This window comes from Lutjanus erythropterus, chromosome 9 (genome assembly GCF_056507025.1).
Source record: "Lutjanus erythropterus isolate fLutEry1 chromosome 9, fLutEry1.hap2, whole genome shotgun sequence".
NCBI classification, from domain to species: domain Eukaryota; kingdom Metazoa; phylum Chordata; class Actinopteri; order Lutjaniformes; family Lutjanidae; genus Lutjanus; species Lutjanus erythropterus.
In genome coordinates, this window is record NC_139325.1 from 2,689,131 (window position 1) to 2,714,482 (window position 25,352).

At 40.5% G+C, this 25,352-nt stretch overlaps 1 protein-coding gene across 6 annotated transcripts in view; it reads right to left on the reverse strand.

Moving 5' to 3' along the window:
* Positions 1-25,352, reverse strand: part of vps13b (vacuolar protein sorting 13 homolog B) — a 396,480-nt gene that overhangs the window by 1,656 nt on the left and 369,472 nt on the right. For all 6 annotated transcript variants that reach the window (XM_084725927.1, XM_084725925.1, XM_084725926.1 and 3 more), the window contains 16 exons: positions 23,750-23,957; positions 20,627-20,815; positions 18,946-19,092; positions 16,515-16,801; positions 15,702-15,829; positions 15,390-15,583; positions 13,092-13,210; positions 11,319-11,769; positions 10,304-10,465; positions 9,987-10,215; positions 7,175-7,351; positions 6,496-6,666; positions 4,520-4,696; positions 2,408-2,510; positions 722-890; positions 515-595 (listed from right to left, as the gene is read on the reverse strand). In XM_084725927.1, coding sequence (XP_084582053.1) covers positions 515-595; positions 722-890; positions 2,408-2,510; positions 4,520-4,696; positions 6,496-6,666; positions 7,175-7,351; positions 9,987-10,215; positions 10,304-10,465; positions 11,319-11,769; positions 13,092-13,210; positions 15,390-15,583; positions 15,702-15,829; positions 16,515-16,801; positions 18,946-19,092; positions 20,627-20,815; positions 23,750-23,957 — 2,992 coding nt within the window. The remainder of the gene's footprint in view (positions 1-514; positions 596-721; positions 891-2,407; positions 2,511-4,519; positions 4,697-6,495; positions 6,667-7,174; positions 7,352-9,986; positions 10,216-10,303; positions 10,466-11,318; positions 11,770-13,091; positions 13,211-15,389; positions 15,584-15,701; positions 15,830-16,514; positions 16,802-18,945; positions 19,093-20,626; positions 20,816-23,749; positions 23,958-25,352) is intronic.

Here is a 25,352-nt window from a genome sequence, read left to right on the forward strand (position 1 = left end):
AATCAGCCAGTCTCAACCAATGAGCCGCAGGGGCAATAAAAATGTCAATTAAAACGCCTAATTTCAGTGACCAGTGACATTTGAGTATCATCATGCCAATCATGACACATCATTAGGAGAAACCTGTTTTGTCACCGTTAGCTAGCTGATGTTTCCTCAGATACAGTGGCAAAAAAGAACAGTTTCTGAAGGAAAGATGAGGGAAAATGATCTTTAATAAATACAATTTGGAGTCATAATGACAGACTGTGATGCTGTGCTAAAATCAAAGCTTTAACATACAAAAGGTAGAGAACTCCTGATTTAAATCAGAAAAATACTGAACATCTCTCCCTTTGATATGTAGATATGGCACTATATATATATATATGTATGTATGTATATGTATATGTACATAAGCTGGTGTGAGCAGTGTTTAAATCCAACAGTATAATTCCGCTTTGATTTCTGATCGCTATTGTTTGCATCATGTGACCCCTGTGCAGCTCTATTCCTTCCAGTTTCATAGTCTCACCTCTGTGTCGCTGGCTACTGTCTGCTGCTGTAAAGTGAGGGTGAGCTGGCCCTGCTGTCCCGGCTCCTGCTGACACTCCACCTGCAAAGGACATGAGGTTTCACATTCACTGCATTGTCTGCACTGTAACACAGCTACACAAAGATTTATGTAACTGCTCCAGGAGCTGTTCTCCACTCTGGTGAGATTTCTGGTACAGTCTGTTACCTCTGTGATAGGGAAGGCCTGCTGTTGGGTGTCTTCACTGAGACTGACCACAAACAGCACCTCAGAGGTGAGGAGCAGACAGCCAGCGTGCTCCTGACCCGACCCGCTCACAATGGTCACCTCCAGGGCCATGTGGAGCTCAGGCCGCCCCAGAGACTGGAGCATCTTCCTGTAGTCAGAGAGCAGAGCAAACAGGGACATTTAGAGGGACAGGTTTGGAAAATTCTATCTCTTCATGTAATCAAATCTTACAAATAAGTTTTTTGAACTTTATGCTTAATTAACACATGTACTATAGACAACAATCACTTTACTTCCCCTGCGTGCATGGGTGATGTGCATACATATATACACACAAATTACGGTAGGCCCCCTGACTTCAGATATACACTTTTCCTATAAACACAAGACCACACAGAGTGCCCGACTAACCTCAACACACACAACAAGTGAGCATACGTGTCTCCACACATCCTGTAATTTACATTTCTACATGTTCTCTGTGTGGATCCTGTTACACACAAGTTCGATAGAGGAATACGTGTGCAGCAACTGAAGTCTTCAGTCATGTTTCTCTGACAGTGTGTTTACTTTGGAAGGCAGGTGTTCACAGTGCAGAGCAGATGTTGAAGCAGCCGCAGTCGGGACACTTTGGTTCTGTTCAGTGTTACTTTGCTCAAACAGTCTGACCCCTCAAGTGTCTGACTGGGCTACCTGTTGTAGTAAAAATAATTGATGGACGCCTGATGGAAACCAGTTTGACTGCTATGCGGCATGAATAAAACCACAGGGGAGCATTATCTCAGCCTTCATATATTTTCATCTTCCGTGAACATTAGCACAACATACTGCTAACCCCTCGGGTGATGACAACTAAAGTGGAATGTCCTAAAGAAATATTGTATCTAAAATTTGGCTTTTTTCCTCATGGCAGTGGACAGTCTACACTGACTGCTATTAGAAGTAAATGTTTGATAGCTATGGAAACCAAACTAAATTGCGGAAAATTCATTAGAAAATGCCATAAATGCTTTTTGTGCAGCTCCTGATAACCTTCTGGAGACAGAGGCCTCTTATAAATTTTTATGATAATATTAAGTGTTCCACTGAGAGAGCACACTGGAATCTTTGAAACACTCAGATGTGATGCAGAGCTGTCGATGCGGTCGTGCTTCAAGTCATATTTTTACAATGCAGGACCCAAAGGTAACCTTCTGCTTGGCGCAACATACGACCTTTGTAAACTGACTCTCCAAACCATTCCAGCACACAAAGGGAGGTGCTCCTCCTCCATCTGATGGCACTGGGAAACATCTCTGGATAGACTCACAGTTAAACAACAAGAACAATTTCTAGCTGGCGGCTTTGGCGGAGTGCTTATAAAAACCTTTTAACATGGCTCGATGAGAACAAGCGAGGGCAGGCTGGCTACCATGTGTGGGATCAAGGTCAAACATCTTTCCAGACTTTTTTTCTTTTGGAAAGTGGGTAATGAACCCTCCAAGGTTTTTTTTTAAAACAAGACAGCAAAAATGATGAGAGGTAAGGCAGAGAGAAAGAACAGCAGATCCTGGACAGAGTCCAAGAAAAGCAAAGGCGAGAACACATGTCCCACTTCTAATGAATAGCTGGACAAAAGTAAAAGGAGGAGCCTGCAGGGAGAATAAATTGCTCCAGGGGTCATACCAGACATATTTAAGGTGGCTGTTTGGGGCATGAGCTGACTTCTCCTCCGTGGGCAGGTACAGTTGTTTAGGAAGCTGCCACAGTCCTGCTCCATGAAGGATCCCTGTTAGAGGAGACACAAAGACACTCAGTGTTACTAGTCAGGGAAGTTTTGTCCTCTGTGTTTGACAGTGTTGTGGATTACGTAAATACATTTAAAAACACTATGCATTTACAGACTGATGCCATTGACACTTAAAATGGCACCTTTTAAAATACCAAAGTCTTAAAATTAAAGTAACTAATTAAGGCAGTAGTAGACCAGCAACCAACTGTTTTCTGCAAGGTAAAATTACCATTTTTGCTGAAGGAGTTTGGTGGCTTCAGAGGGTGATTTTGGGCTTAAACATCTCTGGTTTTCCATCGGAAAAAAGTCTGTCTGACAGCAGGATAAAGTGGTAACAATATTCTAAATATAGCATACACTTAAACTGACATTAATTTTTTTTAGGTGACTAAAAACACATTTTTCTGTTGACCCTGTCCACAGCAGTGTATTGCTTGGCTTTCTACAGGTTACTCCTGTTGTGTCTCCAAACTTTGGCGTGCTGACCGACGTCTACTGTAGGAAACACACTGACTATAGATAAGTACCCTCATACAACCCCACTTTAAAAAAAATCTGAATCCCTTTAAATCTTACAACAAGCTGATAAATTAGGGATTTTATAGAAAAAGGCAGTTTCTGTTAGTGTATGAGTGTGCTTTAGTCCAAATGTAAATTTCATACTCTGGTCATAATTGGGATGGCTCTGTGTGTACATGTCAGAGAGAGTTCATAACCCAGGATGTGCGTGTGGTCAGTTTCCCTTCATCCTGCTCGAGCTGTCAGCAGAGCAGCAGCAGCGGGCCAGTGAAGTCATCAAGTAGTTAAAACAGAGCCATAAAGAACACAGTGAGATCCATTAATGATGTCACTACAGCGGTACTCTGTAACACTGCTCAACCCTGAGTGGGTGTTTGATTGTGTGTGTAGGTATATCCATGTGTTTCATAAGACAAGATGGAGTGTGATAGAATTATGACTCAAATCAATGCACTTGATCTGAATATATTACCTGCAGAGTGAGTTGTTTTCTGTCAGATTCAGTGTTGGTGTATCTTACAGTGTGTGCACGCTCAAGTATCCAAGTGGCTCCACATGCATATTAATAAGTTTGTGTGTGTGTTTGCGTTCTGCTGAGCTCAGAGGGTCAGGTCGATCAGAGCCAGATCCTGGGGAAGTCACTGCTCTTACACAAAGCTGTTAACCTCATTGGTAGTTTATGTGGTACAGCCAAGACCTGTTAGCGCCAACACACACCACCCACTGACCCACTCTTCACCCTCCTCACCCCTATTTTCTACCCCCAATAAAACACAAACTAACTCCAATGTGCTTTGGCTTCTGGCTGAAGCCAAGTAGAGAGAAGTGGAGAGACTGTCCGTCCACTGATGGATTTATGATTTTCCTGACACACCAACTCTAATTCAAATATGTGTTTATTAGAATATTGTTGCCCAAGGCTCCTTGGAAAGTTGTACATATGACCTATTTGTTGAGTTGTGTTAAACCTGACACCTTGTTGCATGGCCAAATATCTCTTTACACTTCAGTTTACTGCTGTGTGGCAGTGAGAATGTTCCTAGTGTGTGAAGGACAGACATTTTTCATTCTTTTGCAAATGTCATTTAAATGACTTTAGGTTAAACACCTCAAACACGTATTCTGTGCTAAATGTTTCCCCACAAAATGATGGAGCTTGTTGCCAAACATGACAACATAAAGAAAGCTATTAGCTCTCTATGGTATTAGAAGTTCTTAATCAGAAAGTATACAAAATGGATTAGTCATGTCTGAGTTGTACACAGGAATTATGCTCTAATTATGATTTTATTTTCCCTTTTTTTTGTGTGTGTTTGTGAACCACAGCCATTCTAAACAAAACTAATCAGGGTTTAATGACCAGCGCTTAATTCACTGAAACAGTTTTCTACAAAAACGCCCTGTCAGACAGCTTCTGACAGCCTCACAGGGGAAAAACCTATAGAATTCATTCTACATGCTGTTCTCTTTGACCATCCTGAACTCACCGTATCCAGTCTGGGACACCAGTTCAGCTGCTCCTCCAATGGGTTTGGTGAAAACCCCCACAATGCCTTTCCCCACTCCAGAGATGACTCCTTTGGCCTTGCTACCGGCTGAGCTCTGCGTCTCCCAGTTCCTCTGGAAGTTCTGCATGGGCTGGTCCACGATACCGGCGATTGCTCCTGAAAGAACAAAGGAAAGGTTGTTCTTTATTATTGTGTTTTGTTTAATAAATACTGAATGAGAGAATACAAAAAATGTTTTGTGGACAAAAAAGGAGGAAAGCCTGATTTCACTTGAATGAGACATGGGAAACAGAATCAGACATACAGAGTCATATTTTTGCCCTACAGAAAAATATCTTCCAGTTCATTTTATGTACGACACAGATGTTGTGATTGACAGTGCATCTCAGGAATTATAATCCACTGTAACCCAGAACGATGTGAGCAGCTGTTTGGTTTCAGTGACGATATGCTCTGTGCATCTTTGAGTCTGATTTGAGACAGATTTGAGTTTTACTGCCCTCTGGGTGTTTATTGAGTTCCTGCTGTGCTGTCTCCACTGCTCCGTCTCACAGCTCTCTGTAATTGTGTACACCACAGAGTGTGCGCCTCTTTGAGTCGATGCCAGTGGACAGCAGAAGAAATGTGTGTGGGCCCATACATATGGAATTAAATGTATGGGAAGAGAGATCCTATATTAGGCTTGATGATGAAAAGTCATAAAAAAATAAATACATAACTATTTAATACTAATTTAAAACAGAAAATAATTTGGGATTGATGGGATGTTTTTATTTGTAATGATTCTCTCTGCTGTGATCCCATCATGTTTTCCAAAAATCTGAATAACTTTCTTCCAGAATTATACTGACATCCACATTTCCACTTTTTTGTGTTATTGACAGTCGTGGGAAAAAATATTCAAATCTAAACTTAAGTAAAAATACTAATACTACACTGTAAAAATGCTCCACTACAAGTTAAAGTCCAACATTGACAATGTTACATAAGTAAAAGAATGTAAGTCTAAATCGGGAAAATGTGCTTAAAAAAGTAAAAGTACTCAATACAGAAAAATGTCTACTGTGTCTCATATGTGACATCATCAGATTATTATGACTCATACATTAATGTAAAAGCAGGATTTTACTGTTATAGTTTGTCAAGGTGTCAAGCTCTTTTTGCATTATTTCATATAAGACTAAAACTAATAATTTTTTTTTTTTTTTTTGATTAATCTGCTGATTATTTTCTTCATTAAGCGACTGATTGTTTGGTTTGTAAAAATTCTAAAAAATAGTGAGAAATGCTGTCACAATGACCAAAGTGACACCTTAACGATGCTCTGTCCAACCAACTGTCCAAAACTGAGAATTATTAGAATAATTAAAAAGAAAAGCAGCAAATGAAGCTGGAGCCATGCATTGTTTTTAGCACTGAAAATTACTTAATCATCATATGATGATCAAAATGGTTAATTTTCTGTCATTTCTGTTTAGTGACAAATCATTTCACTTCTACTTGTACATTCTGTTGCTTATTTTCAGCTTTAAAAGGCATCAAATTTTATAACCTTGTCTTAATTTGTTGATAATAACTAAAACTGTCAAGTGATTGTAGTGAAGTAAAAAATACAACATTTCCTCCAAAATGTGGCAGAGTAGAAGCTGAAATTAGCATGAAGAGAAGATAAGATAGTCAAATAAAGTACTTAAAGCATTTCAGGTTTGTACTTAAGTACAGTACTTGAGTAAATGTAGTAAGTTATGTTCCATTTCTGGTGATGTCAAACAGTGTGAGCTAAAAAGAAGAAAAGTGAGTTGTAGGACAGGAAATAGATTTGGACAATACAACTAAATTCTTGTATTTATCGGAGTGATGACAAAAATATTACTGCCAAGTGCTCCTGCATTCCTGATGTTACAAAAGCCTCAACTGTAATGTGATTCTGTGTTTGTGAGTGCATCACCACACACCTAACAAGCTAATGCCAAGTCGAGACAGCCCCTGTCTCAGGCCGTCCCCGAGGCTCTCTGGTAGCTGCCGTCTCCACTCCTCCTGCCTGGTGTAGTGCTCTTCATCCAGAGACAGACGGTCCATGTTCCGGGCCAGACTTGTCGCCAAGTTGGTGATGGACGTCAACGTTCCTATAGACAAATGTGACATTTTTGAATTCAATGTTGAGTGTCTGCAGGGATATTATGAACAGTCGGTACGTGTAGAGGAGGGGTGACGGTCATCATAGAGCCTCACATGAATGAATCATTCTGAGATTAAAAAAGGGAAACTGTAAAAAGAAATAATTCATGTTCAAATGAATTTATTTGGAGGATTAATTAAATTCCTCATGCTGACACCTCTGCATGCACAGGGACAGACAAATCTTAAGGTATGCAGTACTTTACAGATAATGATTCTATGTCTGCCAAAAACCAAAGCTGTTCATCACACAGCTCAAAGCTTATTAAATAAATGTGCTGGACATGACTGCATTACAACAACCTAAACAGTCAGATAAAGTATATGCTGTATCCGTCTGGAAGAAGATATAAATGAAGCTTTTAATATTTTCAGTCCACATATACAATGTGTTTGCAATAAGATTAACATTTTTGTACAATAAAATGAACAAAACATTGTGAACATCTGTGTTACCTTTTGAAATGTGTTTGACGAACGAGGTGGTCCCTCTGGACACCCCGCTGACGAAAGCTCCAGGCCCGCGGGTCAGACCCTCATATGGCAGCCGGAAGAAGTCAGACACACCATTACCGATGCTCCGCACCAGGCTGGCAGGACTGCCCAGGATCTCCAAAGATCCCACCACCCAACCTGAGATAGTCGAATCATCATGTCATATTGTTGGAATTTATCATACGACGTGGGTAATCAGTGTAATGTATACTCATCAATCAGTGGTGTCAGAAATATTTTCATGAGGATTAGTCACCAAGAGGCCATTTCAGTGCACGTTCAGTCTGTGTCAGTGTTTCCCAAACACAGAATCATGACAGACCTATTCCTACTGGTTCACCAACTGGCAGAGTAAAATGCATACTGGATGTCCTCTGATAGTGACTGCAGAAGGTATCAGGCCTTTAGCTGAAGTGGACTTGCATTAGAGGCAGGCCTTTAATTCTAAACCCCTCTTTTTGATAAGTGTAATGATCATATTGGGGCAGGGAGTGCAGAATGAAACACGGAAAGAACCTGAAGCTACTACTGATGTCAACTCAAATAACATTCAATATAAGGGACAAGAACTCTTCAACACACCAATAAAATACAGCTGGGGCAAAGAAATGTAACATTAAGCACCATATTCTCAACAGAGACATCTCAAACACTAACAAAAACCTCTGCATTTCGGAACATAGCAACAGCAAACTTAAACTACTGAGTCCAGCACTAGACATGATGAGAAATGCCGACTGTTACTACAGTACTTTAGTATGAAGCCTCATTTTGATTGTTCTGTTTGTCCTGTTAAACTTAATGCATTACACTGTTAAATTAAACTCAACACATCCTGTATCTGTTTCAAATTAAAAGCTGTCTAGTGCTTCAGTGGATGGTATAAGTTGTGCTGACTAGGAGGTGGTTAATTTTACACTCAGCAAATTTGTCTGTTGCTGTGTACTTTTATAATGAAACAAAAACATTTCCTATACATGTTAAATTCATGGTTTGTTGTGTTCTTAATAATGATTTTATAAATGTAAATGTTATGACAATTTGTGATGTATTTTTGTCAGTTTGGGTACCGGGGAGACAACTTTCTCTTTTGGTTCTCAAGCTGAAAACATTTGGGAACCCCTGCTCTGTGCTATTGTACAGTTACTAACCAGCCTTCTTTGTGTTTTCTTTCAGTTTAGGTTTACAAGAAAAACTTGGACTGCAAGGAAATAGGGCCTATTTAAATAAAGTGTATTGTTTTTGGAGGGAGCCGTGATACACAATTTTAAGAACATACTTTATAATCCCACAACAATTTATTTTAGACTGCTAAAATGAGTTTTGTATTAAATAGAAATAAAATAGAAATACATCTGGAACACCTGCTTTTAGGAGGAACATTCCACATACAAGCCCTCTTGAGTAAACTCACTTTCACCATCATCTACTCGCCAAAAGCAGTTTAGTGTGGAAGGCTCTCCCAATCTAAACATTTTACAGAATAACTTACAAAATGTTCTTACATCATGATGATATATTTAGCACCGTGTTGGTTCTATCAGAATTCCTTTCAGATTCATGCACATATACACATACACACTCTTGCACTCACACACACTCCTGCATGAAACCATTCATGTGCCACAGTGAGATTTACAGCCTCCTACTATCTCACCTCTCTCATTCAACCATAGAGTCCCCCTCAGATGGCATGGCTCATTGATATTTATGCGCTGACAATTGCATCACAAAAATCAAATAGCCATTTCTGGAGACGCCAGAGCCCGCTCTGCTCTTATTCTCCGTCAATTTGCACTTGACTGATGGACTCTAATGGTAGGAAACCAACTCCAGTGGGGCCTAGTGGTCGTTTCTGCTTCACAGGCTCTCCCAGTTGTGGTTTTGGTAAAGCATAGAGTCCTGACAGGAGCTGATGTTTACAGGGCTGAGTCATGCTTTTAAACACACATATACCAGAGCGTACGCATAGAGAGTGTACGGCTCTTAATATCCATATGTCCGTAAGTCTTTGCATGTGTGTGTGCGTAGACTTACGCCTGTGGGTGTACGTGTGATCGTAGTACCATTCATCCTGGTACTAATCAGTCCCAGAATGCAATGCTTCCCAGTGCCCCTTGCTCCATGATGACTCAGGATGAGGAGAAGGCAGTGAGGGGACGTGTTGAAATATGAGCAGAAATGAGGGCTCTAACGAGAGACAGCGGGAAGGAAGTGTCCACACAGAACGGTGATTTCTGATGTGGAAATGACTGGGTTAAATCAGAACATGTGTGGAGGCTTTGACTAGACAGGAGGACAACGCAGGAGGGACGTACAGAGCCTTTACAGGGCCTGATAAGTCAGACTTAACCTGATCTATAACCTAAAGTACATTGAGTCATCAGTCATACCTGAGGATTAAACTGTAAATTATGACAATCAGAGAACCTAAATCTCTTTCGAGCCTCTGGTGATTCAGATTTTGCTTCCTACAGTTTTACTGCACTCTCCCCCACAAACCAATGGGAACCCTGGGGTATAATCATTTCAAAGCTCAACTTGAGACTTAGTGAGAATAAATTGTGGAATTTTTCACTTGAGCACACATCCTGTTATTCTTCTGTCCATGTTTGCCTAAACTGAATGCATATGGGTGTGAGTCTGATTGTAAATCTGTTTTCCCTGTAATGTGGAAAAGAGTGTATGCAATGCAAGCTGGTTTAAGGGACCATTTGCTGTATGGTGTGAATGATGTGACAGCTTTTGAGAGCAAACTCCATCCACCACCTACCGGCTCTGAAGAGGGCTCCGGCAGCGTAGTGCATGGCCAGAGCGTGGACCAGCTGCCTGGCCGTGGTGCACAGTGGCCCCCTCTCAAACAGGGAGAAGGAGAGAGGAGTGTGATCTGACGCGATGTACAGCTTCAGGGAGGCGTGGATGCTGACCAACAGGTTGACCGGCTCGATGGTCAGCTTCTGCAGCCGCACAGGGTGGACCAACGCCTGCACCGACTGAAGCACCTGGAGGAAATGTACTAATTTTAGTACTGGATTAAGAGAATAATGACTCATCATAGCTAAATAATGCATTGCATTATGAATAGTGCACCTGTTCAGGAAGGATGGGGGATGATCCAGGCTCACTACTCTTCTGGGTTGCTGAGGCTGAGGACACAGCACTGTCAGGGATGTAGGTGTGGAACAGGGTCTTAATGTAGTAAACAAATGTGTCTTCAAGGTAGACTCTGGCAGGTTGGAGCTGGAAGGTGACCTGAGGAGAGAGAACACACAAAGCTGTTCTGGGAACTGCTGATTCATCTTTATTATGACAAACTGTCTTAGGTACACTGATTAATCTATGCCTTTAAGAAGGGGACTGCTGACGAGTCCAAGGAATTTAGATTTTTTCCTGTCAGCCAAATTGCATTCGTAAAATAATTTACTTCTAAATGGGCAGGGAGTTGGATTATTGTGTACCAAAACAAAAAAATGACCTAACTTAATATATATTTTTACCACTTGCCATCATACAGTTTTTTCCAATGGCAAACTGCTATTATATAAGCCAAATATTGTTCTCTCTTGCCAAACCAGACTCCTTTGGAAAAAACAGTTATTTTACCTCACAGGAATCAGATTGTGTGTGTTAATGTGTGGCTTTGGTGAATCTGAACTAATATTCTAAAACACCCAAAACAGTCATAACACAAACAAACGAACCAAGTGAGGCAGTGGTAGCAACTCCCATGTTCCCGTCAGAAAAACCTGTCTGACAGCAAAGTGAAGCACTGAAGATATTCTGAATAAAGTGTACACTGATATTGATTTTTAGACAGCTAAAATAAATTGCTGCTGACCCTGTCCACAGCAGTACATTGCTATTGACTGATTGACTGATTACAGATACTACTTCATACAACCTAACTTCAAATAATCCAAACTACCCCTTTAACTTTTCTGGTTGTTACAGAGAACTTCATGGTTGCTAAGGTGTACTATGTGATTTCAGGAGTCTCAGAGGTAGTGCTAATAGTGCCTTTAGTAGCAGCAATGTGTTCATAAAATTTGGAAACACTACAACAACAAAGAAAATGAAAATCCATAGGCAGAAGAATGAATCCAACCTCCTCCACAGTGCATCTATCCCCAGCCAGCAGCATCCTCAGCTGCAGGAAACATGAGCGTTTGAACTCCTCCAGGGCTTCAGGAGACTGAGAGGGGTTGGAGTCGCTGCTCCACGGATCCCCACACTCGGCTCCCCCTCTCTGATCCTGACAGAGCAGCACAGGGAAGTGGAAACTTGCTCGGTTGTACAGCTGGTTGTCGACTTGCAGGCTGGAGCAGGACACCTCGATCACAGAGGCGTCGGACATCAGAGCTGAGATGGGCGCTGCGCCCACGCCAGGGTCAGCTGCCAGCTCCGGGGGCAGAGAGGTGGGTGCTGGAGCCAGACTGAGGAGCAGCTTGGTCAGTGTGAGTCTTAGCAGCTCCACAGAGCCAGAGGGACTGGTGATGTCATCACTCAACACCAGACTGGCTTCACTCAGGAGGACTCTACAGGACAGCTTGGAAGGCCTGAAACAAAACACAAATTATTAATGTCAAAGTATCAGAGTAAGATAAATAAAGGACTGTTATAGTTTTCACTCATGCATGTCTAGAAGTTGTTCAGGTCACCATATGTTTAATTCCCCCTTATTCCTGTTACTAAGCAAGAAAACAGTTCCATCTTAAACATCAGGGCTTTTACTTAAGGGCATCCTCCCATTGATCAGATCAAAAAATACATTTTGGGACAGTCATGGGACAGAAGCTAGATCCAGTCTAAAAAAATACATTGTGGCAGAGGTGAGGTGGTCAGGGATGTAGGAAGTGTGAATGAATGAAAAGGTTCCATGAGCTTCTCACATTGGAGCTCACACATGCATACACACAGTGTTTACAAACTTAAAAAAGTTAAAGTTTACAGAAAAAAAGTCTGAGACTGTGGGCCTCCCCTCAGACAAAGTACTTGCATATTTTTGCTCAGTTCCTGGATAGATCATGATTATGTCATTTGATCCCATAAAGCAAGCAATTGAACCAATATAGCCAAATATTGCTGTTTGATTGCTGTCTCCCAAAAGGCATTTATTAGTTTCTGACTCTGGGAAAGTGGAAAAAACCTTCCCTCTACTATCTCTTTAAGCAAATCACATAAATTCAGGCTATTCTATGTGCTCTTCTTTTGATAACTAATGTAATAACTAATGGATTTTTTAAATTTCTATTCATCGAGCCTCCCACTTTGAAAACCTCTGATCTAAAGAATTTTATTGTTTTATAATTGGGACAGTCAGTGTTTAAATTGAAAAAAAGTTAAGTTAGAGCCCTGAACAATAGCTGAATCTTAAGTAACCTATGATTCAGATGATTTGTAGAGAATAAAAAGAGACCAGACTCATTCATCTTGTGCTCATGATGTTTCATGAATTCCCTACCACCAGAGCACATTAACAAAGATCACTGAGTGATGTCATTTGTTTACATTTACCGAATATGTGATTATATTAATTTCCTGTTTTGCCATAATGACAAAGCAGCTATGAGTTGATGTAATGGAATAAAGCTGTAATACCATGTTTGCTCTACTGTACTAATTTCACTCATGACAACATGAAGGTTTTATTGCCCTCCTGTGGTGAAAACCATGCCTGTGTCTAGTCTAGTAACAACTGCTGCATGAAAACATTGCTGTTAACAATAATCATAAAGCAATTTGAAATGAACACAGTAAAAGGCACTCGGGTAGATACCTTGAGGTTAGGAAGAACAACATGCATGGGTGATTTCTTATGGTTCAAATATGTAGGGAGCATAAAACAACAACAATAAAACCACTGCCTGTGCACACGTACCTGCTGTGCTGGTTCATTACAGCGTCCATGCTGCCCTCTGGTGCCAGAGACAGAACCAGGGTGCCTCTCTCATACTCCACATCTATGTAGAGACAGCCAAAGCCTGGCAGGAACACCACCTGAGCAACAACATAACACAGATCTGTGGTGAGATGAATCTAGACACTCTAGATAGAGTGCTGCACATGCTCATGTTCACCTTAAATAAACTTTGAAGGGGTAACTTTACCCATCCAGAGATTCACGGCTCAGCTCAGCATTCCCAACACTGTTCTGTGTGTGCATTTCAAAGCGAACATGTGTCTGACTTTAACCTCCACCACTCCAGGTTCAGAGCGATCAGCCCCTCATGTGACGAAAGGAAGCAGATCCCTGCTGAACGCTTCACTGAGCAGTCATAACAAGTCTGACCTCTGACCTCTCACCCCAGCCACAGAGGTCAGACTCAGACCTCACAGTAACCAGAGATACGCAGCCTCAACCTCGACCCCAACCTGCAGCTGGCTAGACACAACACCAAACATTACCACACACTGCTCCTTTAACATCCTGCTAACCCCACACTACTACATGGACTGAACCAAAAATACTGTCTGACTAGCCCCAGTGGACACACACTTCACTAAAACAATACCAGAACTGTTGAACTGTGTGAAGAGGCTTGGTAAAAAAAATGATTTGTGAAAATGTGTATAAAGTGTGCATCAAACATCACATTTTCTACACACTTTCCTACAAGTATTTGTGTAACAGTGCAGTCATGCAAAACACATTTCCTAAACTGAGACAGAATATTCTGTCATACCAATGGAAAAAAACATAATAAAAACAATAAAAAAAGAACATCAGAGTCAAAGGGGATCATTATGTATCTGGCTGTTATTAGTCAGTTAATTAAAAACATCAATTATTAGTTCTACGAGTTCTTTAAATCTGTAGTAACGTAAGATCTCAAAGAGCGCTTGAGGACACTCACTGTGTAAATGACAAGTGCAGATGAGATGTGTCCAATTTTGAGAAGAGGGGTGATGGAAAAATGTCTATATTCCCACACCAATTTAAAATGAAATTATGCTGTATTAATTTTCTTTTCACTTATTCATTTTTACAACAAAACAACATTAATTACTCTCTTGTTATTACACCAGCTGAGAACATGACTCATCTTTTCTTTTGCATGCAGTCCATTTACCCCAGTGTTTTTCATGAGTTACCGGTTTAGCCCTTAACTCTACGACAAGGAGCTTTTAATTGGTCATGAATCATTGTCAATTTACAGCAGTAAGGATGTCTCTATCTGACCTACATAAGCTTATGAGACCATCCGCAAGAATATTGGCTGTTTCTGTATAGTTACAGTATTTTAGTGAGGAGTACATTTACCAGTTAAAAGGAAGAAGAATATTTTTATTTAGATCAGTTTATTTCTGAAGTTATATTTTGTTGGTAGTTTTTGGCAGTTGAAACAGTACTGTTTTTGTCTACAGGGGCCTCCAAAATCAACACTATATGAAAGTTCCTTGTAGTAACTTCAAATAATAAGTCAGTTTTTCACAGACTACATTTTCTTTACAATGACCAGCCATGGTTGTGACATTTCAACCAGCTCCTCGTGAAGGCCTTTTAACATGTAAGTAGCAGGGTTTGGAAGAAATATGTAGATGTCCTGATTTTGAATTATGTCTCTGGTTATCAATCCCAGGTACACAATCCAGGGACCCTGAGAATCTTGTAACAAGGCTTCTGAAGAAGAACTCTCTCTGAATGTTTTTCTATTTATATATTACCAGAACATATGTGAGTGATTGGCATTCATTTTCCACATTTATTCCAGGACCTGCAGCTGCATACATGGAGAGTAATAAAAAAAAAACTGATTTAATTCTTCCATGAGAATTCCCTCCGTCTTTTAGAGCTAATGGAAGTTTGTGCATGAGTTTGACAGTCCAGTGTTCAATTCCAGTTCCCATTTCAATTTAACATATAGGGAACTACTTCTATTCCATTTCTGTAAATTATTATACAGTTTACAAACCTTTTTTAAATGGGATTGTTTGTATGCACCTGTCAACACAACCCTGAATTTTCCCTCTTTGATCTGCATGTTCCTTTCCACTTAGCATGGCCTGAAGTTGAGATTGATCTTGATTTAACTAAACATGCTTCTATCCAGTCTGATGCTCTGGGGAGCACCAACAGACAAAACTTACTGTGTGTTTAGTGTTTAGAGGATGACCTCACACCTGAGAAAAACCCTGACATCTTCACACCTCTCCCTACTGACATACATGCTTTTACCTGAGTGCCAGGGCAGTTGATATCTATGGGGTCGGTCCAGTCTGTGGAGCTGTGGTCTGAGGTGGTTTTTAGCAGCAGTGTGGGCAGCATCTCCTGACGGCACTCAGGGAAACTGGAGAAGTGGTGGTAGAGCTCATGGTGCAGGGAGCAGTTAGCAGGCAGAGGATGGCAGAACAACTCAGTTCTTGGAGTTTCTATTGGAAATAAGATGAATGAGTAAAGAAAAACTGTAGTGGTACAATAGTAGTAAAGATGAGTGGAGAGGAAAAGGAATGGGATGTGATGAGATGAGTCAAGTCTTCTCCTTCCTACCTTTAACGGTTTCCTTTAGCAGCAGTGGGATGGGACACTTGTTGTGGATGAGCATGCGAGGACAGGGGTCCTCATTCAAAATGATGTATGTCACCCCAAGGTGCTCCTGATATGTCAGCACTATGGCTCTGCAAAACACAAATAAAAAATAAACAAGGCCATAAATAAACTGACCACAGACAGCTCTCATCCCAACCCCTTCTAACCACACACAGATAAGAGCTAACACACCCACCAACATGTCAAACGTCACATTGCTGCTATGTCCATTTGCAAATCTCTGAGGTGCATCCATGGGCCGAGCCTTAACTGAAGCCAGACGTTGACACACTGTCACTGTGTGTGTGTCCATATTTGTGTTTGGCTGCACATGTTACATGTACACACAGTAAATGAGAGCCAAGCTGGCTGGTCAAACACCAGAACACAACGATGCATCAAATGAAAAATATATGCTCACTGGCATATGTACTGCATGTACCCTCTACTCTGTGTTTGTGGTAACTGGAGAATGAAAGAGCTTTTTACTGGGGCTAAAATTAAGCCAAAAGCACCAGACGAAAAAGAAAGTAAGTGAGACAAAAAGAAACAGAAACATGAGATAGGTTGAGAGGGATCAATTGCACAAGACAAGCAGACTGACAGTGGAAATGTTGAGGGCATTTCTTTTTGCTTCATCTGCACTATTTAACAAGCTGTGACCAGCAACAGTACCTCCTCGCTTTGAGCCCAGTGCCAGCTGGGGTTTGGTACCCTGCTTTAAATGGACTGTCACAGCCAGCAAACCAACCACAAATGCTCTGCTTCACCCACCTGCTGCTCAGGCCACCCCCAGAGTCCAGTTCCCCAGGAACAGACAGACTCTGCCTGGGGAAGTCGGGTCGGATGGGAGTAGGGAGGCTCCACGCTGCAGATCCCACTCCACCAGCAGGCCTGGGAAACAAGCTGAAGAGCATGTATCTGAGTGGCAGGGGGAACTCCACCTTCCCCTGGACACTGGTTTGGAGGAGGTCCCAGCATGGCACGGAGCAGAGTTTGGCCAGGGATGACTGTTCAGACGGAGCCAGGCTGAACGCTGCTGTCTCTGGTATCTCACAGGCCTGAGAAAAGAAGAGGGCAGGACAGGAGAGGAAAAGAAAGGAGAAGAGTGAAGGAGAGGGAATATAAAAGTTTTTTTTTTTAAAAAGGATGCAGATGAGGAAGGAAAAACATAAAACCAAAAAAAGATTGCAAGAGAAGAGCCAAAAAAAGGATGGAGATGAGGAGAACAAATGAGAATAAAGGAGAGGAAGTGGACCAAAGTTGCATCAGAAAAAGGATATAAGATAGGACATGAAGGCAGAGAAAAAAGAGAAGACAGAGAGCATAGAAGATGCAAGTCATTACAACAAAAGATACATGGCAAAACCACATTGTTATTGTACTCTCTTCTTTCTCCCACTGAGCTTAGCACTAAATTGGTAGCAGAGAAGCCCCGCTGTGCTGGTTTAGCAGCCAGTGAGCAGCGAGTAGTTGAGGACTACAGGGATTAGGCACTAAGCATGATGAATAGACCAACTAGAAAGGCATTCCTAGCCTTGTTTGTGGTCTGTGTTATTGTTAAGCCCATCGCCCGCTATTTAGTTTTTTTAAGCTCTCTCTTTTTTTAAAGGTTTTTCAGTCAATTAGTGGCAACTGGCAAGCTCTGCCATCCTTCTTTAAGAGGGTCTGAAGGCTTGTTAAATGACATCACTACATTGTTGCTCTCTTTTGGGAACAAGCAGCAGATGAAAGCGAGAAGGGAAACCTGCATCCAATTCTGGGTGTTTGTCTAATGTCCCTATGAAGTGCCATTGCCACATGGTGAGAGCGGCGGAGGAGGAGAGAGGGGGAGCAACATGATCTGATGGAAAACGGCTTACTGCATCCGAGCGATGTGTATGTGTGGTAGTGTTGGACTGGATGTGTGTGAGTAATGTGCAGAGGGAACATGCTGCATGTGTGAAGCTTCAGAAACTCTAGCAGGACAGGACGGACATGATGCAGGGCCATATACATGCATGAAAACAGCCAGGCCTTGTGGTTATGAGGTAGCAGTGAGGAATTGAAGCTATGGGCCCAGGATTTACACTATTTCACAGTTTTATGGAGCGCTGAAGCTAACATTTAAGCTGGTGGGGACTTGGAGACTGGGCAGGTGTTGTAATGTATGAAATGCCTTGTATAGCCTGAAACGCCTCATATGTTCAACAACTATGCCAACAACAATTGTTACATGTTCAAATAAAAACAGAGAAAGACAGGTATTTTTATTTTTATTTTTTTTAAAAGCTTCTCTATTTGTTAGGGATGAAATGATACCAAAACTCAAGGTACGATAATAACACAATAATAATTACAATATTAAAACACAAAGAAAAGTGACTGCTTGAAAAAAACAGTCATACTACAAGGAGTTTTTAAGTGGTTATGAAACAGTCTTAATATAACAGTCATGCATCTATATGACCTACATAAGTTACTGAGATCTGTGAGAGGACTGGATATTTCTGTACAGTTATTCTTAATGCCTGCCACCAGGTCAAATTCTCATTGAAATCTGATGAAACAAGCCTTTCTTTACATTTTCACAGGTAAAGTTAGTATTATGTTAGCCAACTGAAAAGAAGCAGGAGGAGATTTTTCTTAAGGAAATTTTATTTTTGATATATTTTGTGATTACTTTGGAAAAAAAAACAAAACAAATATCAGCAGCTTTAAATAAAAAATCTGATATGCACAGCATTTTTTTATTTGCATAAAATTTGATTTTCGTTTTAATTTACAGTGCTTCTGCTTTCCCTTTTTAATAAGATAAAATAAGTTAGCCATGACCTAAGGATGTGTAATAAATTGTGATGAACTGTCTTTGGCAATGAATGCTTGAATCATGTATGTGTAACTGCAAAACAGAAACAATGCAGCAGTCACTAGCAGTCCTTTTATATAATAAAAATAATAAAACAAGGTAATTAATCATGTAATATCACAGTAGCTGTGATCACAGCCCTGCATGGTATTGACCCATTTTTTTAATCAGGATATTCAATATATTATTACATCACTAATACCTGTGCATTTCGTATTATACCATGCACCAAAATAACCCAGTATTGACATGACATTTTTTCATGAAGTCAAAGAAGAAATCTTCAGAGAAACACACTTGTTCTCTGCACAGAGAGAAAAGAGTGTGTTAATGTGACATTTACAGTGTGCACATTACCTGGTCATCAGTTCCCAGTGCATGGTCAGTCAGCAGAGGCCTGTACTCAATCAGGTAAGGAGTGTTGTTGACAAGAATTGTTCTGTCCTCTATCTGTATGATCTGGATGCCGTGTCTCACCACAGACGACACGCAGAACTGACACAGCTGCAGAAGAAACAGCAGACACAAGTTACGAGCTAAAAATGATTTAAAAGATGTATTACTTGAGTAATCTGGATATCAGCATCATGGACTGAGATTGAGACAATTAAAGTAATTAGGCTGCATATGTATCTGTATTTAAAAATAAACTACACTGTACTGCATTGCACCAAAAAACATTTACATTGTACTCAGCCATGTTTTTTAAGGTCAAACTTTCAGCTATATTTTGTTTATCACTCATCTAATTATGACCATTAAAAAAAACCATGAGTTTAGGAATCCTGTTAGTGGTTCAGTTTTTAGCATGCTGCATTCCTGAATAATTTAATTATGTATGTATGATATTTAATGCTTGCTTAATGCATTCTGTAACTTTGTTGCTCTAGAGCCCATTTCATAATTCTCTCTGAAAAATGTATTTCTTAGACATGAGCTTTTGCAGTTTAAAGTATCACAGCGATTACACTCAAAGAAGAAGCTTTGCAAAGTGTATCCAAGTAGAAATCCAGCATGCGACTGATGTGGGCAGTCACCAGCTTCACTTGCTCATATGTTGTAGCACTGTCCAAGAATGACAACATACTGTCAAAACATTTTTCAAATTACATCATGAAAAGACCTCCTGATACTAATCTGATGACGGCAGTCTTTATAGTCAAAGGATTTGATCTCGTGCTAACTGGGTTTTAATATAACAGAACATTTTTAACCTCATGAAAGATGTTATGCAGCAACTGCATCTCCAAAAAAATGTAATTTTCATTCAGAGGACATGAAGATGAATTCTACCAGACCTGACTACCCTTAAGAACACTTCGATAACAAAGCACTAACCCTTCCCACAAATTATGAGTCACAAAAGCACAATTGACCTACCTAACATACATTTATGCCTTTCCCAACCTCCCGCCTTCTCTTTTAACGCATTTTTTCCTCTTCTACCTTCATTATGTCCTTTTTTATTTTCTAATTAATCTTGTATATATTTTAATGTTGTCTGCATTTGAATTTAAGTTGCTATATATTAAAATTAATTTGCAATACTTCTTTTCTTCTCTAGTGCATGATAAGTCAGCTGTAATATTTGTTTGATTTTATTTCTGTTTTCATGTCTGGATTTGATCTTTTTACCCCATTTTTTATTTCTTCTGCAGATTAATACATTTTATTTAGTTTTTTTTCTTAACTGTATGTTTCTTCGTTAAATTTTATATCTTTTTTTTTTTTTTTTTTTTTTTTTACTAATAACACAGCAACATTACCTTTGTTTTGGTATCATTATACTTTGTAAGGAGTAAAAAGAAGTTTACCACTTTGCTTGATGATGCACAAAAACAGCTATGAAACCACTATAAATACACCACAACGGGTAAAATACAGTCTATCTTCTAGCCCATTAAGAAATGTGTCTGGACTTCCCCTAAGAAGACTTTCCTTGTCTGGAATACATCTCTGTAAAGTTGGAGATGTTCAACGAGCAGTTTTATCTCTATGTTGTAAAAGCTTCAAAGTGTGTGACTGTTGTTTCTCTCACTTTCTGTCTGCCAGGGAAGGCTCCCAGTGTGATATCGGCCTCCACATATCCCTCCTCATCCAGAGTGACCACCTCTGAGCCTGATCCCTCCTTCCATCGAGGAGAAGTCAGGTCATGGACCAGTTTCAGTGCTGTGGACTTGTGGACGGTGTTCGTGTGGGCCCAGTAGATGCCAATCTGGAAGGCTTCCTGGATGGTGGGGGACAAGAGGGCATGGCGGGGGGGAGAAGGAACAATAAGAGGGTGAGGGTGAGAGACCATCAGATGGAAATCATTGTCAGTCATGTCAGACAAAAGTTACTATTACAATTGACTGGTTTGATTGCATTTTGGAAACAGTCATATGCTCAAGTCAACTGTGGCTTCATTACCAGCAACTCAGCACAATGTTCTTGACAGTGTCCATGTTCCCTGCACAGCATTTCAAATAGTCCTGGAACCAAGGGACATATAACTTCCATCACTGCTGGCTTTGCCAGGAGAACACAGTTTATGTGCCCCACAGATGCTTGAGTGACACACTGATTGTTCAGCTGGCTGTGCCGCTCAGCAACATTATGAAACATGCCGATCAAACACCAGCCTTCTCACATAAACCCATCAAGAGGCGCAGCAGAGACCAAATCTTCTCTCCATTTGTCATGCCATGATAAAATGCAGGGTGCTATGGAAACAATGCTTTATTTGTTTCTATTTCACAGGCTATTACATATTTACAACCTTTTATTTTGTTTCTTTGCACTGAACTGTATCAGCACTTGTTCTTTGATACGCTGCCTCCCTGCTCAGCCCTGTGTTCGCGGCAGAAAACTCTGTGTATTAGTGTGTTATGTTCCACAGGGGGAAAACCATCTGCAGACCTCTTCTTCTGATCTCAGAAGCCAGTGTGAAGACGTGCCTACAGTATACAATGACAGAGCTTGGCTGCAGATAAAGACTTAAGCAGGGAATATTGTTGTAATGCAGCTCTGGTGAATGATCTCAGGTTTTGTGCTTATTAGTCGAGACTGAAATGAGGAAAGAGCTGGTTTCATAATGACGGCTGTCATGCCACGAAAAGACAGACTTCCAGGTGTTGATCTCATGACAAAGTATAACTTCAATGCAATAGGAAGGTCATTGTAGATCACACAGTACAAAACATTTGGACAGTACACAGTGTATTAATGCCTTTCAGAATCAAAATTACTTTTACTGGCATTTTTTTTTGCCAGTAATAAACCTTTGACCTGATGGGAAACATCTGAAAGTTGACATTCATGCAGTATGACTCATTTGATGCAGAGGTAAATGCTAGGTAAAGATTATATAAAAAGTGTAAGTGGTACAAGAAAATGAAGAACAGATAATTGTGTTTTTTGATATATACTTTTACAAATTAAGTTCAGTTTACTTGTCATGATGAGTGCTACTGAGCCTGTGGAACAGATGTATATGGTCTTGTGTGTGACGGCCCATCCATGTGTCTTGTTTTTTGTTTACCCAGAGACTGGGTGGGTCATCAGTGGGACTGGTTGCACCTGAGAGTTGGGAGGAGCCAGAGGGCATAAAAAGAGCTGCTCTCCCTAGACTCTTTCTCTCTGGCTGGGCTGCTGCCACCATTCCTCATGGCCATCTCACTATTTTAGTTTGGGTTTGAATTCTTATTTCAGCACTCATACATACACCCCTATCCACCCACACATGCACTACATTACTGATTACAGCTTCACCCCTTTCCACACATTATTTCTTTTGGTTTTTCAATAAAATATCCAAACTATTGATCTTTTTGTGTGTGGACTCCCTCCTTTGTTGCAACTTTGAGCCAAGCTGTAACATGTGTGACTGTGATTTTTTAACTCTGAAAATAACCCTGATGACATCATTATCTTGATTTGGGCTTGAAGATTACAAGTCTTAAACAGAAAGCCTATGTTACAAACTGAAGGCAATGGAAAGTTTGGAAAAACATAGACAATTACCTGGCAGGGGAAGTCTAAGGAAAGATGCTGCTGAAGGGTAACTTCAATATTTTTCAACCTGGACCCTATTTTCTCGTGTTTTAAGTGACTACTGAGAACAACAATTTCTAAAATTGGTCCAATAGTGAGGGAGAGACCTGCAGTTGGAAGAAATGCAACTAACCCACAATGTAATCCCTATAGGCAACTGCGCACTGTCAAAGTATGTCCACTAAAAGTGGTCTGACAGGCTCAGATTGTTATTCTAAGTGTCTGAAAACATTGTGGAAATGGTCATTGCAGACTTTTTAAAGAGTAAGTTTAACCAGAAACAGCTGTTTTAATGCTCTAACCAAACTAACCAGACTCCCGTAGCAAAACTGTATTAACTTCGTCATCTTCATAAAAAGAAAAAACAAAAAAACAAAAAACAAAAACAACTTACCAAAAACTTCTTGGCCTGTCTTTCCACCATTTCAACAAGCACCAAGTCTGTTTTTTTGCTTTTGGATATAAGCCCTTAATTCACACCATTAGATGTGAAAGTAACAGGAAAGAAGCAGCGCAGAAAAATGGTGTGTAGAGATTTTAATGCAGTGAATTAAGGGTTTATTTCAACCAAACAACCAAAGTTTTATTGATGAGTTGTTGAGTCTGATTTTGTTTCTGCTGTGTTTGAATAAAGAGATTAAAACAAAGGGAGTTGGTTAATTTGTCAAGAGTGAAAAACAGCTGTTCTGGTTAAACAAAACTTATATTACTCTTTAAGAAAAGGTCTCTCTCTATAGGAATCATTTCCATAATGTTGTCAGACACTTAAAATAACAATCTGAACCTGTCAGTGGCAAAAACAAGCACACATGTTGTGTGTAGTTGCCCGTAGTGACTATGTTGTTGCTTAGTTTCACTTCTGCCAACTGCAGCGCACTTCCTTAATACTGGCCCAATTTTAAAAATTGTTGTCCCCATTAGTCATGAAGACAAAACATAAGATAGGGTATCTTAGGTTAAAAAAATACCTAAGATACCCTTTAAGTTGAATTTTGGGAAATGTAGGATCCTGTGTGTCTGGAGCTTGGGACTAGAAGTCTGGATATCTTGGCCTCTGCAGCATAAACTTTGACCTTTCCTCTCATAATCTGTCTCTTGTAGGATGCACATACTGCAGTTGGCACCCTACCTTGAAGTTGGGTGGTACAATAACTTTGCCGGCTGGTATCTGCAGCACGATGGTCTCTCCCTCAAAAAGCCAGAGGTCCCACTGGGAGTGGTTGGCCAGCAGGGCCCAGGGCAGCAGCTCGACCAACAGAGTGTTCAGACCGGACTTCCAGCAGGATAACTTCACCTGCATGGGACTGTCCCACTGGGCCAGGGGCTCCAGCACTGACCTGTGAGGAGAGAACACATTATTACAGAACTCACTAACACCATCTGAGTATAGGAATTCTACTACAGTGACCCACTGGCAGTTACACAGCATATGAGAATATAGAGTCAGTAACAGCTTTGCAAACCTCTGCACACATATTTAAGCACAGAGGGATCTTTTCAGAATTAAACATGTGATTTTGACAGCTTTGATGCCTCACTTATAGAGCTGCAACTAACTTTTTGGTAAATCAAAAGACAATTAGCTGCCAGTTATTTTGATAAATGATTAATTGTTTCAGTCACTTTTCAAGCAAACGTCAGAACATTTGCTGGTTACAGCTTCTTAAATGTAAGGATTCTCTTATTGTGTTTGTCATTTATGACAGTAATGAGGAGTCTTTGAATTTTGGGCTGTGCGTTGGACAAAAGAAACAAAATTTGAAGACATCCATTTGGGCTTTGGGAAACTGTATTGAGCAATTATGACAAGTTTGACATTTTACTGATGATTAATTGTGAAAATAATCAGCAGATTGATCAATAATGAAAGTATTTGTTAGTTGCAGCCCTACTTGCTCAACACTCCTGTGTATAGTGGGCTACACAAGACCACAGACAAGCAGGCAGACATGCTGAACAAATTTCACTCGTTTCTCATGAGCTGCAGTAACGCTATGGGTGCATGGACTGTAAACACTCCACCCTAGACACATAGCTATAATGACATATATATAGACAGACACACTGCTACCTGTAATGCTGTATTGATAAACAACCATTATTGTCAGATCAGCTTGGTAATAAAACTCATTTTGCTCAATCACTAAGATAATGGATAGAATTTCTCCTGTAATTTGGCTATGGACATGTTTTACACACTGCCAAATACAGAGCAGCACGCAGTCCTATACAGGCATTCAAATGTGTCGTATATAAACAAACAATTCTTATACTGTTATACTATGCAGACCATTAACACACTGACAGTCAGTCAGGCTATATAAATATATGGAGAGAAAAGGTCTGCAAACAAGTTATGCAATACAAACAGATATGGAGAACAGTTGACAAGGCATCTGGGAACACACATGGGCATGTGGACACAGACACAGACAAACAGGCAGACAGACAGAAACACACAACCATTTTTCCACCGATCCACTGACACAGCAGTCATTTCACGGTAATCATGGTCTTGTGAACCCTAAACAGCGCTGAGTGCCAGAAGAGAGCCAAACAAACAGTTCTCTCAGACTGACTCTGAAGTTCAAAGCCATCAAAGGCGAACTAGTCTTCGCTCTCCCCCAAGGCTGCCTCGACTCGGCTCAACCTACCAACCTGCCATCTCAAACTTGTCACAACCCCAAAGACTCCATACAGTGAAATGGGACTTTACAAAAAAAGCACTGACA